Below are 15,845 nucleotides of genomic sequence, written 5' to 3'. Positions count from 1 at the left end.
ATAGCCACAGCAGCTCTACCCCACAGGTTTTGTACTGTCTTGCATCTAATTATTTTCTTTTGAGGGGAAAAAAAAAAGTAATTTTTATTCACACTTTTCCTTCACAGCTCTGCTTCATCCTGAACATTTTCCTGTCTCTCAGGCTGTAGGAAGATGTGGATATTTGTGAAATAAGCTGTTTGATAACCGTGTTGCCAAAGCAATGGCTTCTCAAGAATTTACTGTGAGTGATTTTTAACACTGTGCAATTAAATAGGAATAAGTTTAAAGACTATAGTTGCTGAAATATTTGAATGTTTTCTTACTTCTCATTTTTTCCATATTTTAAACAGGTGTTATACACTCACCAAAAGATGAAAAAATCAAAGACATGGCAAGATGGAATTCTGAGGGTTAGAACTGGCAGAAACCAGGTGAAAATTCACATTTAACATTGTTTGGTTTAATATCATCTGCTACTGCCAGTGGCAGTCTAGCTGATTTGTGAAATCACTGGTTATTGAAAATCCTGTTTTTATATTGCAGGCTACTTTGTTTGATGATAAAGGACAATGTCTGGAGAGTATTTTTCTAAAATCTCAGGTATGTTTTGTTCAGAGTTGTTATTTTTATATCTGATTGTAGTTTGTCTTTCCAGCAGCATTTCAAACACTTGTTATGTACCCAAAACAGTAATTTTTCTTGTTGTTGATGTAAAACTCTGCTACAGTGCAAATAATGGAAAGGAAAAAACAGAATAAATAGAATAAATGTAAAGCTTCTGTTTTTCAGTAGATCTTAGTGTTTGTCCAGAAGGTTTCATGGACTTTTTTCTTCCTTTGTGGCAAAACCAGTGTATTACAGTGATATATGAGATTATCCTTGAAGCTAAGTGCTAGAGTTTTTTAGAATATATGTATAAACAAAAGTTTTATATAGCATCTGTGATATAGTAGGTGTAAGTACCTGATTTTTTTACATGAAAGTACTTAAAGGACTATATGTATTTAAAATAAAACTATGTTATATTGTTTCTTGTATAATACTATTATGTACACACTACTGCTCTCTCTTTTCCAGGTGACTCCTGGAGATGATTTAGAAAGCGAGCGATATTTAATCACAGTTGAAGCAGTCAAAGTGAGTGAGCAGCCCTCCAAAGACCAGCCAAAGAAAGCAGAAACTCCAGCAGTGGATAGAAATGGTGTAAAACCTGCTCTTCTATCCCCAAGACATCTCCCTGTCGGCTTGAAAAGGAAGTTTACGGTGTGTTTTTGTTCCAGATTTTTATATCTCATGTTTACATGCTTTATAAAACACAAGGGACACATATTTTCATGGGTGGGAGATACAGAGGCATAATTTCTCCCTGCTCTTTTTTTTTTAGCTGTAATCCAGAATGTGTTTTTTCCACATTTAGGAAATTTGGTTTAGCAGGATTGCTATTGCTGAGCCTGCAGTAAAAATCACGAGGGCTCGAGGTTGTTTCACACTTGTGGAACCCTGGTGTGGACTGGATCAGAATATGTTTTCAGGCCCTTTGATCAGAATCCAGTTCATGGGAGCGTGCCCCATTTTCAACACTTGATTACAAAACATGGTTTAATTGGAAATTTCTCTCCTAGGGGTTCCAAGGGCCACGCCAAGTTGAGAAGAAAATCCCAGTCGTGGAAGATGAAGGCCAACCAACAGTGGTGCCTTTATCGAAGGAGTGCCAAGGGAGTTTTCCATCCAAGTTTTATATCAGCTCTCCCTTATTTTCTACCATTGGCAAGAAGGATGCAGAAACAAATCCCTCTGCTGGTTGTCAGGAAGAGGGATGTAGGGACAGCAACAGAGAACAAATGTCTGTGTCCTCACTGCTTTCAGCTCCCTGTAGTGACAGCTGTGAGGAGACAGAGAAGCAAAACTCCAGTCAGTTTGTTGTGAGGCCAGAATCTCCTCTCCTTGCTGGGCACCCTGGTCCCAGGGCAGTGTCCCATCACATCAGGAGCACAGCACAGATAATTGCTCTTCTGAAGTCTAAACCAGCACAAGGACACAGGGAGCAAACATCTGGAGTCACAGGTTGTCTTTCCAGGTTTCAGGCAGCAGAAAATGCGGAATTATGTGACAAAAAAAGCCCCGTCCTACCTGCTTTTTCAGGTGACCCTAACAAAGGACTCATTCCAGATACTCAGCACCTGCCTTTTATGCAGGGAACTGTAAATGATGAAAAGCTCTGGAATGCTCAAACACTTCCCAATTCAGCTGGACAACCTTGTGGTGAAGAAGTCACGGGACAGAGACAAGACAAAAAGGTAAATAATTTAAGTCAGGAGTTACAAGATCACTGCAACACCGATAGTTACTTCCTACCCGAGTCCACTGTAAGTAGAATGAGGGACAGTCAGTTTGTCCCATCCTCAGGTGACATTTCATATTCAGCAAGTCCAACTACCTTTGAAAACAATCCCTTTGGATACGGGGAGCATTCAGGGACTGACAGTCCTAGGGAGAATTTCTCTGTCAAGATGCAGAGTGAGCTTCACCCAAGACAAAATTCAGAGGGAGTGTCCAGTGACCCAGGGCTCTCTGGGGATGTGATACTGACTGAAGATGGAATTGTGAAGGAGGAGTTCAGTTTGCAGGGCACAAACACCAGTCCTGATGGGGAACTGATGGAGGTTAACTTTAACCTAATGGAGACTTTTGATTTTAATGACATAGACCATGAAGATGTGTGTGAAAGAGAAGGGAAGGAATTCTCTGAGGGAGACTCCTCATGGAGCCCAGGTTGCTTACAGGGAGAAGATGCAGCACAAGATGCTGCCTTGAGGCCTCATTTGAAGCCTCATTCTTGCTGTGAAATAGAGACACACAGCAAAAATGAAATGAAATGTTCAATTTTTGATGGAGATGGGGGTCCACCATCCCAGCTTTGTGACAGTGATGCCAGGAGAACTGCTGCAGACGATGCTGCAAACCAGACCAAAACCAAAGCAGAACTTTTAGGTGATGGATGCAACATAAAAGAGATCAATGAGAGTCAATCAAGTTTTGGAGCCACAAACAAAGGGGAGGATCTGGATGGCTGTGCAGCACTCAGCATTGATGGCACATCTTGGATAAAAAACCAGCAGTCTGATCTCTTGCCTGATGACACCAAAGTTATTGAATGTCACCCTAAAACCAGGGTGTCTGTGGCAACTGGAAGTCTTCCAGGCATTTCTCCCAGCAGAATAATTTCTGCCATGGACAAAAAGACCGAGGAAGCAGTTGCACATCTTGGATGCATGGAATCCCCAGATGTTGGCTCAGAGCACTTCTGGGGTACTGAGAGTGATGACATTAAACCAGGCAGCCCTCTGCTGGCTTTGTCACAAAAGTCAGATCCTTTGGGAGCAGGTTATTTGTCTCCAGAGGAAACAGCAGTAGGAGAAATTGCGTTGGAAAGTGCAGAGAGCATAACTGCTTCTCCTGAAGCCTGCAAAGGAGAAACAATAGGGGTGAATAGCCTGAAATGCACAGCAGTGGCTGAGAATTCCTCAGGACTCCCTGATTTGGTGAATGATATTGCTCTTCTGGGAGCTTTGGCTCAGCACAGCACAGCATTAGAGAGTTTGCAAAAGCTGGAGGAAAATGCCAGCGTGTTCTGTGAAAGAGACACTTCTAAAGAGACACTTGAACCCCTTGAGAAGGATGAAGGTTAGGTCAGCTTGTGTTTTAAACTGGATGCTCTATGTCTGTACCTGTTTGATTTCTCTCACTTCAGCTCATATTCAGAAATACTTTTAGAGTGATGTGTTATGTAGGTTCCCTTGTGCAATTTTTACTGTTTAAAGCAACATTGTGTCTCTGTTCGCTCTCATTGAGTTAAATCCTAACCGTGCAATTTGTTGCCTGGGTAAGGTTTGCAAGACCTGTAAATATTCAAATGTTTTCATGTGAAAAAAAACCCAGACTGTTGACTCTAACTTACTGTGCTTTTCCATCTCTTGTAGCTAGAAAAGAGTTTACAGAAATGCCTTACTCAGAAAGTTTACAGGCATCTTCCTGTTCATACTTTGATTCTCCTGGCCTTATGGTAACCAATTTTTGACTGCATATATTTATCTGTACAAGATAAATTTATTTTCCACCTGGCTCCTGGAATAAAATCCTTGAACCATAGAGGTTGAGCTACAAATTGCTTAGAGGCATTGTTTACGAAGCTGATAATAAATAGAGGATGTCACCTTGGCAATATCTGGGAGGCCTCATGTATTAAAGACAAGAAATTTTATGAAACTTTATGAAACTTTATGAAAATTGTAGCATTTAGTCATGTTTAATATCCCATTAATATGTCTGGTATTTCTCCTTCCATACCCCATCTTTTACCACCTTCTTTTTGTTTTTTCACTATATTTTTAAATAAATGCCTGTCCTTGGAGTTTTAACATTTGGGTTGAAATACACTGGAAAAACTGTTTGTGTTTGATAATTCACTGTGATTTTTATCCAGTGGTATTAACAGCCTTTTTTCTTGTTCAATCTATCTAAAGCTTAAAGAAAGATTTTAGTAATCCTTCCCTTTTTCATGTTCTGTTTGAAAAGCAAACATAATTTCATTTCCTGTCATGGATAGTTCTGGTTTCCAAACTAAAAAAGCCTGTAACTGAAAAGGCTTCTTTTGTATCAATATGAGACATTTCTTAGCCTAAATTTTCACTTTAAATGGTTATTAAATTGTTAGACTAATTAGGTTTTGTTACTTTCCTATGCAGCCCAGCTGTGTGGATAATTTATTCCAGAAGACAGAGGCATATATTGTACCCATAGCAGCAGCCCAGAGAGACCCTGGGACATCTGACTGCCAACCAAAGGTACCTTTTCTGTGGAACTGAAGTATAATTAACAGTGTTTGCTGAATTTCACTTAAATGGTCTGCAGATTGTGATACATTACACTAAGTCCTAATAAAGTTTTAACCAGTTCTCATAATTTTTAGTACATTTAACTGCAGGAAGTTTTCCAGGAGAGTTTTAAACTCAAATTAAAAGGAAAAAACGCCAGATTTTTTTTGTTTCTCTACTGCTGTGTTAACAGATTATTTTTCTTGTGTGTATAAAAACTATCTGTGTTGACTGTAGGTAGTTGCAGAGCAGTTTTTACTTCCTGTTAGTGATAATTCCAACGCTTTCTGTAGCGTGTTGCCTTCCGAGGGTACCAAGTGAAAGGATCAGCAGCTAGTGAGGTCATGTTGAGAGCTCCATGCTCTCAGCTAGGATGGCAGCAGCCCCCAGAGAACATGGACTTGGCAGCTGAGACATTTTTCTCACCCCTCTTTTCAAGGAGTAATGACCTTTATGACTTCAGACAGGTAAAGCGTTTTTTTGTTCAGTTATCCTTAGCAAGTACCCTGCCCATTTAGGATAGAAAATAGTTCATTTTTTAAACTGCTACCATCATATAGAAATCAATTATTTTTACTTACCTTTGTCATGGAACTTTGTCATGTGTGACTTGGTTTTTTCTGCTCCTTTGATCAGCTGCACTTTGGAAAAAAAAAAAAAAAGATAAACAGTTTAATTTCTAACAAGTTTTTGCTTACACTTTTTTTTTTTTAAATAAAGTCTCCAGGTTCCAGTAGCCTTCATAAGGACGATGTTGACATGATCAGAGAAGGGAATTTTCAAGTGATGCCTGATGTTATTGAAGAGCCAGGAATAAATCCGTCCTGTAAGCGAAAGTAAAAGGAGAAGGGCAATGATTTGCCTCGAAATTTCTGCATGACTTGAGTGCTTCATGTGTTTTTCCCAGCACTGGCATTGGATGTGTATCCTGAACATGTGGCACCATGGACAATGCCACGCTCACCCTGTGACCTGAGACAAGCACGGTGGGCTGCCTGGGAACCTGGCAAGGTGGGCATTGACTGACTCTTGCAGATATTTTTGGCTTTATTTCCTCTGTGTTCATGGCAATTTCTTAGTTTTGAAGCTGTTTTATCTCAACTCTGAAAGACATTTCCATTGTTTAGAGTGATGAGAGAATACTGATAAAAGAGCTGTAATCAGGGTTTTTTCCAGTCATTCACCTGCCATCTTAATTCTTCACCTGTAGACTTCCCCACTTGATCCAGACTCTACAATTTCTCCACCTTGGGAAAACGAGGACACTGTTGGAGACATCTGTGAGCCCCTGACACGTGGGATCTTACCAAGTGAAGCAGAACTCCCAGATTTTTTTTTCAGTAAGAATTTACAGTTTTATATTGGCACCTCACAGTGTTTTAGCTGAAAACTAAAATCTCTGAGGATTCTTGAAGCACAAAGAATTGGGCTATCATAGACAGTTACTCTCCCGATTATATTCTCTTGAAAGAGACTTTACTAGAGGGGATTTAGTTTTATAAAGACAAATCAGCTTCTAGTTTGGGGGCAAAAAGGCTGTAAGCTAAGCTTCTGAATGACGCCTCTGTTTTTATTTACCTGCTTTTAGTTTTCTTCCATATTCAGCTGTTCTTTGATGCCCTCCCATCTGACATCTATCTGTAACTCTCACTATTCATAATTAATTTAGTGAAAAATGGTGCTTTTTGGTACTAAGAGCTTATTTATCTGCACTGTTTAATATTAATTCATAAGTTTGTGAGTTACCTTTTGGAACAAGCAGGAAATGTGAAGCTGGGTGTTTTCTACCAGCTGTCAGTGACATCAGATTAATGATCTCCAAAACACACCCATATTTAAAAAATGGTCTTCTCTACAAGCAGAGTGGCTGCATAATGTGTTCTGAATATGGAGATTTCAGAGAATTATAACTCATTAAAAGAATCACACAGAGCCCATCATTTAGTGTAACACAGCACAGGAACAATCCAGAGAGGTGTGTAAAAGGAAGAACTTAGAATTCCTTTCTTTTTGTACATCTAAAATGCCATCCCTAGGTGCTACAAGTTGCTTGTAAGCTGTATTTGCCCCACAGCCCGGGAGAAATCCAGCTATCCAGAGGAATGCAGCCTCCCAGGATCCCAGCCCATGATGAAAGCACGAATTCCATTTGTCGCTCTTCCTGCCACCAACGAGATTGCTGGTGTGTTTCACCCCACTGAGAAGAAGAAGCTCCAGCAATCTCTGGGCTCTTCAGGAGGCAATTTGAGCAGCGAGCCAGTGGCATTTCCTAGGAGCACTCCTGGCCCCGAGGACAGGAATTATGAGACCTCCGTGTTTGGGGAGTACACGGAAGATGGACAAAGGGGATCTGTGCCACAAGTGCTCCCTAATGTGACTGCCCAACACAGACAAAGCAAGTGGCTGAAGTATCAAAGCAGTGCTCAGTGGGATTTGATCCCTGAGAACAGCGCTGACAGGGAAGAGAATGATGATATCTGTGCCCAGAGCATCCTCGGAATGCTGCCGGGCGACACAGGAGAGGGCACAGCCATGAATCCAAGTGCTCCCAGCTCTGCACCGCTGCTGCCAGCCAGGAGCTCTCCCGGGGAATGCTCCAGGGCTGCAAACACCAGCCACCCAGATCTGGTTTCAGAGGGGAAGGTACTTTCCCTGCACTTAAGGCAGACACCTTTGGCTGAGGCCACACAAAAGGTGTTGAGTCACCTGAGCTGCCACGCCGGAACAGGAGAGGGCCAGGTGTGTAAGTGTTGAAGCAAACACAGCTATCACTGACACAAACACATTTCTCTGGCCAGAGGGACTGCAATTTAACTCATTTCCTGCAAGATATTATCACTATGATTGGATGAAATGTTTCTACCGACGTAGTGACACCAAATGTATATATTTTTTCTTAGTGCTGTGACTTATCCTTTGTAAAGGTAATTCCTTGTCACACACAGTGCCAGATTTAGATTTTTAATCTGAATCTTGGTGGCAGGAAGATGAAAGAAAAGCTGCTGGGCTGTTTTGACACCTGTTATTGGTAAGAAATTGTGTGCACAAGGGGTTTTTCTTAATTGTGGTATCAGCATCATCTTAATGAACACCTATTTTTGCTTCAAGGTATAGTTTCTGACTTCAAAATATTCTAAATTCCTTCAGCTTTAGTTGTGTAAAAGTCAAGTTATAGCACTGAATAAGCACCTAAAAATTTAGCACAGCTGTTTCTGACCAGTAGACAAATGGAGTAAACTGGGGGAAAACATTTAAAACGATTTTGAAGCTGTCAGATGGTTTTGAGAGTTAAAGAAAATGTTAACTCTAAGTTTTTTGGTTCTTTAAAACTGTCCACTACAGTAATTGTGTGAAGTAGAGGTGAGGAAATAACTAATATATTTCATATGTATATATGTAAAATCCATGTATACTAGACTTAAAAAAGCTTATGAAGATAGTTATAATGAATTTATTTCTATGCAAAAATAGTGAAAAAAATGAAGTTTGTGTGCCCTTTCCCCATGCTTAGTGCTGAAAAACATGATTTTGAATGACATAATTTACTCTAAAGCCTTTGGAAATATTATCTGGGTTATTATAGATGCAGGCTGTTTGGCATGGGGCAAATTTATATGTTGTGGTGAATCCTAACTGGCAGCCTAAGCACTAGGGAAATGTATTTTTAAAACAGTTTTTAATGTTTTCTTTTCCTGGGTCTTTTTAGGACATAACCATTTCTGAGTTGTCTTTTCCTGCTGTGGATAAAGTGAAACATGCCAGTCTTCCTAAAAGAAAGATTTCTATCCCAGCTGTGTTTCAGTCTCACACTCACTACAAACAGGTTTTTAAAGCTGCTCTGACAGGTAAGTCTCTGCTCTGTGAAATGCTGTCCCTTTAAATGCTGCCTATTAAAGCAACAGGGTCCATTTCATTTTTTATACATATATACTGAAATACATTCAGTCTATAGCCAAAATTGCAAAGACAAACCAAAAAGACAGTACACTTCTGTTCAACTGTGTAGCCTCAGGGCTATTTTCCAGTCTTAAGATTCCTTTTTTTTCCCCACTGGAATAAGTGGATTTTGCAGGTCACATGGTTTCTTTTAGGACTCAGATTAAATATCTTGATTTGGGATGGTAATCTTGCAGTGAAAATACATTTCTTTGAATGTTGTGTACCTGTGTAAGCATTTTAAGGCTGTGCTAATGATTCTGTTGTTCTCCCCTACCAAGAGCAATTGAACATAATGCTGTTTGAGTTGGCACAGAGACTGCACAACGCCCTCTCCAAAGTGGATATATCATTTTACACTGCACTGAAAGATGGGCAAAGCCAGAGCCAAGGAAGCTGTGCTCCACTCTGCAACCACAGGCACCCTGCTAAGCTGGTGATGGTTAAAAAAGAAGGTCAAAACAAGGTGCTGTTTATTCCTTGTGTTTTTACACTTTTGAGGTGAAATTATCAGCTGCTTTCTCTTCTTTCCTTGCTTGTTTTAGTGCTCATGGACTTCTTTTTTTTCCCCCCTCCCTTCCCTTGCAGGGTCGTTTGTTCTATGCCTGTGATGCCCCAAAAGCTGAGCAGTGTTCCTTTTTCAAGTGGGTTGAAGATGTGAACCCCACACAGACAAAATCCAGACCGAGTGCAGTGCTCCATGATACAAAAAGTATTGGGACATACCTCAGGAGCCAAAAGATTGCTGTCTATGAGGAATGCCAGCTTTTGGTGAGGTATCCTGAAATGCTGTGCACTTCTCTCAAGTGCTGTGTGAATTCAAGGTTGATAAATATTCCAGTAGTTCAGGATTCAAGGCGTTTTCTGCATATTTTAAGGAGTAAAGATTTCTTTCTGTGAAGAAATGCAAGAGTTAAATCGGTGAAGGAAAAATATTTATAGCAATGATATTTCTTTTGAGCAAGAATCAAAACTGCTGACCAGACACTTGATCATTTGCTTAATGTTACAACTGTTGCATTTGAATTATTGTTCATTTAATCTTCAGTAGGAGAATGTGATTTATTCTCTTGGAGATTCTAATTTTAATGCCAGAAGTCATCTCAAAGGCTATTCTGAGCTGTTTAACTGTAGAGGAAACAATTTGATTGTGGCTGAATATGAGGGAATTTTGCAGTCAAGATAAATGTATTTAAAACTTGTTAATGTAAGATGATTTACACCCACTTGGTCCAGTCTGTGGAGGTTTCTTATTTTTGGTGCTGAATCCGAAACATGCCAATGGTTTACCTACTTTTTTTTTTTTTTTTTAATTACAATTTCCCAGGAAAGCCTTTGAAATTCCATCACAGAAGTACAGTAAGTTGAAGAAATTTATGAATACACCTACCAGCTTTGATGGTGACTCCAAATCCAAATTATACCTGAAACTAAGCAGGAAGGAGCATTCTTCTCTGTACAGCAAAGGTAAGCACATCTTAAATAGCAGATTTAAAAGGTGGCAGTAGGAGAAGCTGATGAGGACTCTGATGTTTTTTTGGCAGATGACATCTGGGTTGTTTCAAAGACTCTGAACTTTGATCCCATTGATACTTTCATTGCAAGCAGTGCTTTCTTTGGACCATCCTCCAATAATGAAATAGAATTGCTGCCACTGAAAGGCTACAGTCCCTCCAACTGGAGATCAAACAGTGAGTTCCATGGCAAATCATTCAGAACTGTGGGACACAGCTAAGGAAAAATCCAGCCAGCAATGAAGGATGATTGTAGAATTTCTCACAGCTTGTACATTATTTAATTCACAGTATCTTTTTTTTCCTTGTATGTTTGAATATATTATTTAAATACTCTTGTAATTAACGCAATTAAATCTGCAAAGTAGCTGGCAAATTCCAAATGGATGGAGGAGAAATGAGAATAATATAAAGTAGTAAATTATACAATATGAGATATAATGCAAATTGACTGTCAGAGTGCAAGTTAAACTAATATGTTTTTACTGTCCTTGAAAAACAAAATACAGAAACCTCAAACAACTCACTGGAAAATTCATACTTATATTTATACTTATATTTATGTTTATATTTATATTAAAAGCCATGTACTAAATCTGTGATTAAAAGTGCAAAAGTTTCTTGGTTTTGCTGTTGAATTGAGTTAAAGCTTTGGGGTTGTTTTGTTTTGTAAATGGAGAAGATAAAATCAGTTAATGACTCTTTTGGCATTTTATAATAAATCTCTTTAGCTAGTTTGAAATTTCTGCTCATTTAATTTCTTTCTCATTTTGTTTTTCTGTGGCCTTTTCCCAGTGTGTGTTCACGCCTTGCTGGTTTGCAATGCCAGTGGGGAGTTGGCATCCTTAAGGAACTTGGAGGAGCACTTCAATCCATCCACATTACCACTGATCCCCTATCTCCTCAAAATGTGAGTTACTGTTGTGTGATACTGTGAGCAGGTCACCAAACACCAGCAGTCCAGTGGAGGAATAGCAGAACCAGGAGATGCAAATGATATCCTATCATGACTTCTGGCTATTTTTTGTTCTCTTAGGGATTTTAATTCTGAAAATGCTACGAAAAGAGTCGACAGAAGGAAATTCACTCCTCCTGCCATGAGCCTTAAGTGCTCGATGATGTCTGGCCCTGTGAGCTCTGAAGTGGCACTGGGAGTGGCTGAAGAGATGATCCAAAGGTTCTCCCTGAACCCAGACCAAGCAGCATCACTGATTCACATAGCTCAGATGATGACATCCTGTGGAAGCCCCAAACCTGGGCAAGGACATCAGAGCTTCCCCATCACAATCATACATGGTACACAGCCAAGAATTGTGACATTTGCTGCTATTGTATCTTCTCAAAAATGATGATTGATGTGAAATGGCATTAATGTGAAATGCCAGATCCAGCCCTTATGATAATGACCATGACATTAATACATCCATTCTGTCAGCACAGAGCTTTTACCCCTTAAATTTTCATTCTGCCTTTTGCAGGATTTCACTGAAGTATATGAGCTTTTGCCTAAGAATATCTGCACATAAAATCAGAGTTTTTAGTGTCTTCTGCTTCTTTCTTTTCATATTAAAACCACTTTTTGTCATGTATTAGCTTTGTTTTTCTAAGTGCAAGGTTGCCCCTGGACGCTGGTAGCTGGCTGAAGCAAGCCCATGCAATGTTTTTAGAGAAATCACATCATAACTGAAATGAAAGCAATTGATTCAAGCTTTCTAGGAAATTCTCACTTGTAACTTGGGCTTTTTCTTCCGAAATACCAGGTGTTTTTGGAGCTGGCAAGAGCTACTTGCTGTCTGTGGTGATCTTGTTCCTCGTGCAGCTCTTTGAAAGCAGCGAAGCTACGGAGGGTCCAAGGGCAACTCCATGGAAACTTCTCATCGCTTCTTCCACCAACGTTGCTGTGGACAGGATACTGCTGGGGTGGGTTGTTGAGGCTTTCACTGACTCTTCTTCCAAAACCAGTAATGTACTTAACATTGTAGTGATAATTGTGCTGGTATTTCCTGTAAAACAGGTCAAAAGGGTTGATTTCTTTCCCTGTAAGGTGCTGTGGACAGGCTTTGATTTTATCTCAGCTCTTTCACGCGGTTAAAAGAGTGAAAGCTACAGAAAACATTTACAGAAGATGACTTTAGGCTCTACTCTCTCATCAAATTTGGTATTCAAATCCATCATGACCAGATAGTAGTGCTCAGGAATCTTTGGGATGTAGTGGTAGGGGAAGGAGGAGCAGAGAGAATCACATCTGTGAAAATTCAGCATGAAATAAATCCATGGTTTGGAAGGAAAAAGGAAGGGAAGATAGACATGAGAGCAGGATCATCAAGGCATTAAGCATTTTTGAGGCAAATCATGATGAGGTAATTTATTTTAATTTTCTTCAATTACTGAGGTACTTCATCTCATTAATCACTGAACTTTGTGCTCCTTGGTGTTGTGATGTGTCTTTTGAAACCACTTTTCAAGTTTTCAATGTTTCTTTTTTCCATTTCTGTAATGATTATCATCTCTTTTTCTTTCAAGTCTGCTCGATCTTGGATTTGAGGATTTTATAAGAGTGGGAAGCATAAGAAAAATCACAAAAGCAATCCTTCCCCATAGGTAAGAAAGCTCTTTGAGGGATCTGATGCAATTTCGGGTAGGTTAATACATTGTTGCAAATTGCTGTTATGTACAAAGTATGTTTATTTTCCCAAGCACTGCTATTTTCATTAATGTATGTTACAAAATCTTCTTTGAAGTTTACATGCAGGCTCAGGAAATGAAAACGAGCAGCTGAAAGAGCTGCTTGCTCTCATGAAAGAAGATTTAACTCCAGCTGAAAAAATATATGTCAGGAAGAGCATTGAGCAGCATAAACTGGGGACCAATAAAACCATTCTGCAACAGGTACAGTCAAAGAGATGGAATGGGAAAGCAGGGATTTGCTGTGTCTTATCCACAGGGCCCAGCAAATGGGAACTGGGAATCCCCTCTCACACCTGCCAAGCTCCTGCTTTTGAAATGTAAAGTGCATATTAGGTTTGATTCCACAGGTGTGTGTGTTAGTGTCCTGTTTGTAAAAACAAATTTAGGTGTATTCTGCTGTACTTAGGTGCTGCACAGAGATGAACTGTCAAATGATCTCAGCTTTTTGCCTGCCCATTTTCTCCTGGCTCCTGACAGGTGAAGGTGGTTGGAGTGACGTGTGCTGCCTGCCCTTTCCCGTGCCTGAACTCACTCAGGTTTCCTGTGGTGATGCTGGATGAGTGCAGCCAGATGACTGAACCTGCTTCTCTCCTTCCCATCGCCAGGTACGGCCTTCCTGTGGGGCTTCAGCAAGGACACAAGTCCAAGTAGTGCCAAACTCCACACCTTTCTGAGCATGTGAACCCCAAGGTCTCACCTGAGAGAGCAAGAGGAGTCATTTTAAACTGAGGCCTCTCCTTGGGTGTCATTAAACTGGGGTGGAGAAGGGAGGCTGTTGGAAGCAACGTGATACAGAAACAGTGCACGCTTGGCTTGAACATTCTTTTTAGAACACTTTTTTCCTTGTTTTCTCACATTCTTATTTAGGTTCCAGTGTGAAAAGCTTGTCCTCGTTGGAGACCCCAAGCAGCTGCCACCAACTATTCAAGGGTCTGAGAGTGTTCATGAGCAGGGATTGGAGCAGACTCTCTTTGACCGGCTCTGCTTAATGGTAGGTGCTGCTAAACACACCTTGGAGAAAGGTGGAGAGTGGAATTGTAGGTCTCCTGAACTCACATGGGGAAATCTGCTTCAGGTGTCAGAGGATCAGGGTTTTCAGCATTGCAAAATAACCTAAAGTCACGGAACGGTTTGGGTTGGAAGACGACTCAAAGGTCACCTAATCCAACCTCCCCACCATAGACAGGGACACCTTCCTCTAGACCAGATTGCTCTGAGCTCCATCCACGTGAACTCTTCCCAGTCCTAATTTCTCTCTCCTCATTTCTTTAGGGACATAACCCAATTCTTCTTCGGACACAGTACCGCTGTCACCCTGCCCTCAGCGCCATCGCCAACGAGCTGTTCTACCGTGGGAACCTCATCGATGGGATTTCTGAGGAGGACAGGACACCTCTGTTGGAATGGCTTCCAACACTCTGCTTCTACAGCGTTCATGGCATGGAGCAAGTAAGTTCCTCAACACCTCTTAAATATACTCCTTATATAAAAAAATCAATATTGTAGATTTTACTCCTTTCCATTCCTTTTTATGTTGTTGGTGAGAACTAATTCCCTTTTTCCCTCTTCCTAGATTGAAAGAGACAACAGCTTTTATAACATGGCAGAAGCTCATTTTACAGTCAAGCTCATCCAGTCTCTGATTGCAAGTGGAATAGAAGGAGCTGCTATTGGTGTGATAACCCTTTATAAATCACAAATGTATAAGGTTTGTACCATAAATTAATAATCAACACCAATAAAGCCGTTTTCTTAAATGTGCACTGAGTAGCCAAACTCATCCCCCTTCCCTGTTTCTTTGCCCACAGATCCAGAATTTGCTCACTGGGGTTCACTCTGAGGCTTTTGAAGTCAAGCCTGTCCAGGTGTCCACGGTGGACGCGTTCCAAGGCGCGGAGAGGGAAATCATCGTCCTGTCGTGCGTCAGGACGAGGCAGTTTGGGTTCATAGGCTCGGAGAAGAGGATGAACGTGGCACTAACCAGGGCCAAGAGGCACCTGCTGATCGTGGGGAGTCTGCCCTGTCTGAGCAGGAACAGGCTGTGGGGAAGAGTCATTCACCACTGCAAAGGTAAGAGTTTCTTTGCTGGGGTTTTCGAAACCGTGCGCCTCATTTTCTTTAATTGAGCTGTGTGTAATACACCTGATAGTGCTTATATACTATATAACAATAATATATAAAATATACAGTATGTGCACTACAGCAACCACTGTATTCATTACACGTGAACTCCAGTTTTTAAGGTTACATAGAAAATCCAACATACTGCAAGAAAATGCAAGAATCACGTGCAAGTTGCACATCTGCAGTTTTACCTGCAAACTCTTTTTATACTCAAAGGTTTTGTTTTATCCACTAATGGAACTTTACCTGCTTGGCTGACATCAAAGAAAGCATCTTGGTAGTGACTGAACTCCAAAGAGCCATTTTCCAAGCAGAAATATCACAGCCACTCAATACCCTTGGGGAAATAGATGTTGGCATTGCCAGGGGCTGGTTGCGTGATGGATGCTGTAGAGAGAGATGTAATTACCCTGTTTATTGCTGCTTTTAGGATGGGAAAATGGCTTACAACATGCAAGCCAGTGTGAGCAGCAGCTAAATGACATTCTCAAGTCTTACTTGGAGAATTGGGAGGAAGAAGAACAGAGTAAGAAAAAGGAAAAATAAAATATGTATTGATTTTTGTGAACAAAATATTAACTGCTTGTCTATAGCAATAGCTCTGGTAATTTTTAATTTAGTATTTATTTAACGTGGGGTATTTTTGTTTGGATCTCAGTGCACTGATAATTTTGACCTTGTGGTCATGTGACTAAAAATTATTAAAGTGACTTTATTTGGTTGATAA

General features: G+C 40.4%; 1 protein-coding gene across 14 annotated transcripts in view; it reads left to right on the top strand.

Annotated features, from left to right (window-relative positions):
- The window catches only part of ZGRF1 (zinc finger GRF-type containing 1), a 17,058-nt gene extending 1,213 nt beyond the window's left edge, over nt 1–15,845 (top strand). For 3 of the 14 annotated variants that reach the window (XM_086890672.1, XM_086890674.1, XM_086890675.1), the window contains exons 2-28: nt 108–223; nt 333–413; nt 526–582; nt 1,060–1,245; nt 1,605–3,666; nt 3,963–4,045; nt 4,728–4,826; nt 5,577–5,682; nt 5,764–5,867; nt 6,067–6,196; nt 6,931–7,595; nt 8,563–8,701; nt 9,074–9,258; nt 9,381–9,568; nt 10,120–10,259; nt 10,337–10,483; nt 11,102–11,216; nt 11,343–11,602; nt 12,067–12,226; nt 12,830–12,907; nt 13,048–13,195; nt 13,472–13,599; nt 13,862–13,985; nt 14,267–14,443; nt 14,568–14,702; nt 14,803–15,064; nt 15,549–15,845. In XM_086890672.1, coding sequence (XP_086746798.1) covers nt 203–223; nt 333–413; nt 526–582; nt 1,060–1,245; nt 1,605–3,666; nt 3,963–4,045; nt 4,728–4,826; nt 5,577–5,682; nt 5,764–5,867; nt 6,067–6,196; nt 6,931–7,595; nt 8,563–8,701; nt 9,074–9,258; nt 9,381–9,568; nt 10,120–10,259; nt 10,337–10,483; nt 11,102–11,216; nt 11,343–11,602; nt 12,067–12,226; nt 12,830–12,907; nt 13,048–13,195; nt 13,472–13,599; nt 13,862–13,985; nt 14,267–14,443; nt 14,568–14,702; nt 14,803–15,064; nt 15,549–15,664 — 6,096 coding nt within the window. In that variant the 5' untranslated portion in view covers nt 108–202 and the 3' untranslated portion in view covers nt 15,665–15,845. Of the gene's footprint in view, nt 1–107; nt 224–332; nt 414–525; nt 583–1,059; nt 1,246–1,604; nt 3,667–3,962; nt 4,046–4,727; nt 4,827–5,149; nt 5,324–5,576; nt 5,683–5,763; nt 5,868–6,066; nt 6,197–6,930; nt 7,596–8,562; nt 8,702–9,073; nt 9,259–9,380; nt 9,569–10,119; nt 10,260–10,336; nt 10,484–11,101; nt 11,217–11,342; nt 11,603–12,066; nt 12,227–12,829; nt 12,908–13,047; nt 13,196–13,471; nt 13,600–13,861; nt 13,986–14,266; nt 14,444–14,567; nt 14,703–14,802; nt 15,065–15,548 lie in introns of all 14 variants that reach the window. The other 11 variants (XM_086890680.1, XM_086890678.1, XM_086890682.1 and 8 more) reach the window with 6 other exon arrangements.

Source organism: Cyanistes caeruleus, chromosome 5 (assembly GCF_971803275.1).
Source record: "Cyanistes caeruleus chromosome 5, bCyaCae1.hap1.1, whole genome shotgun sequence".
NCBI lineage: Eukaryota > Metazoa > Chordata > Aves > Passeriformes > Paridae > Cyanistes > Cyanistes caeruleus.
The sequence above is the reverse complement of the archived record's forward strand: the minus strand, read 5'-3'. Positions and strand labels throughout refer to the sequence as shown.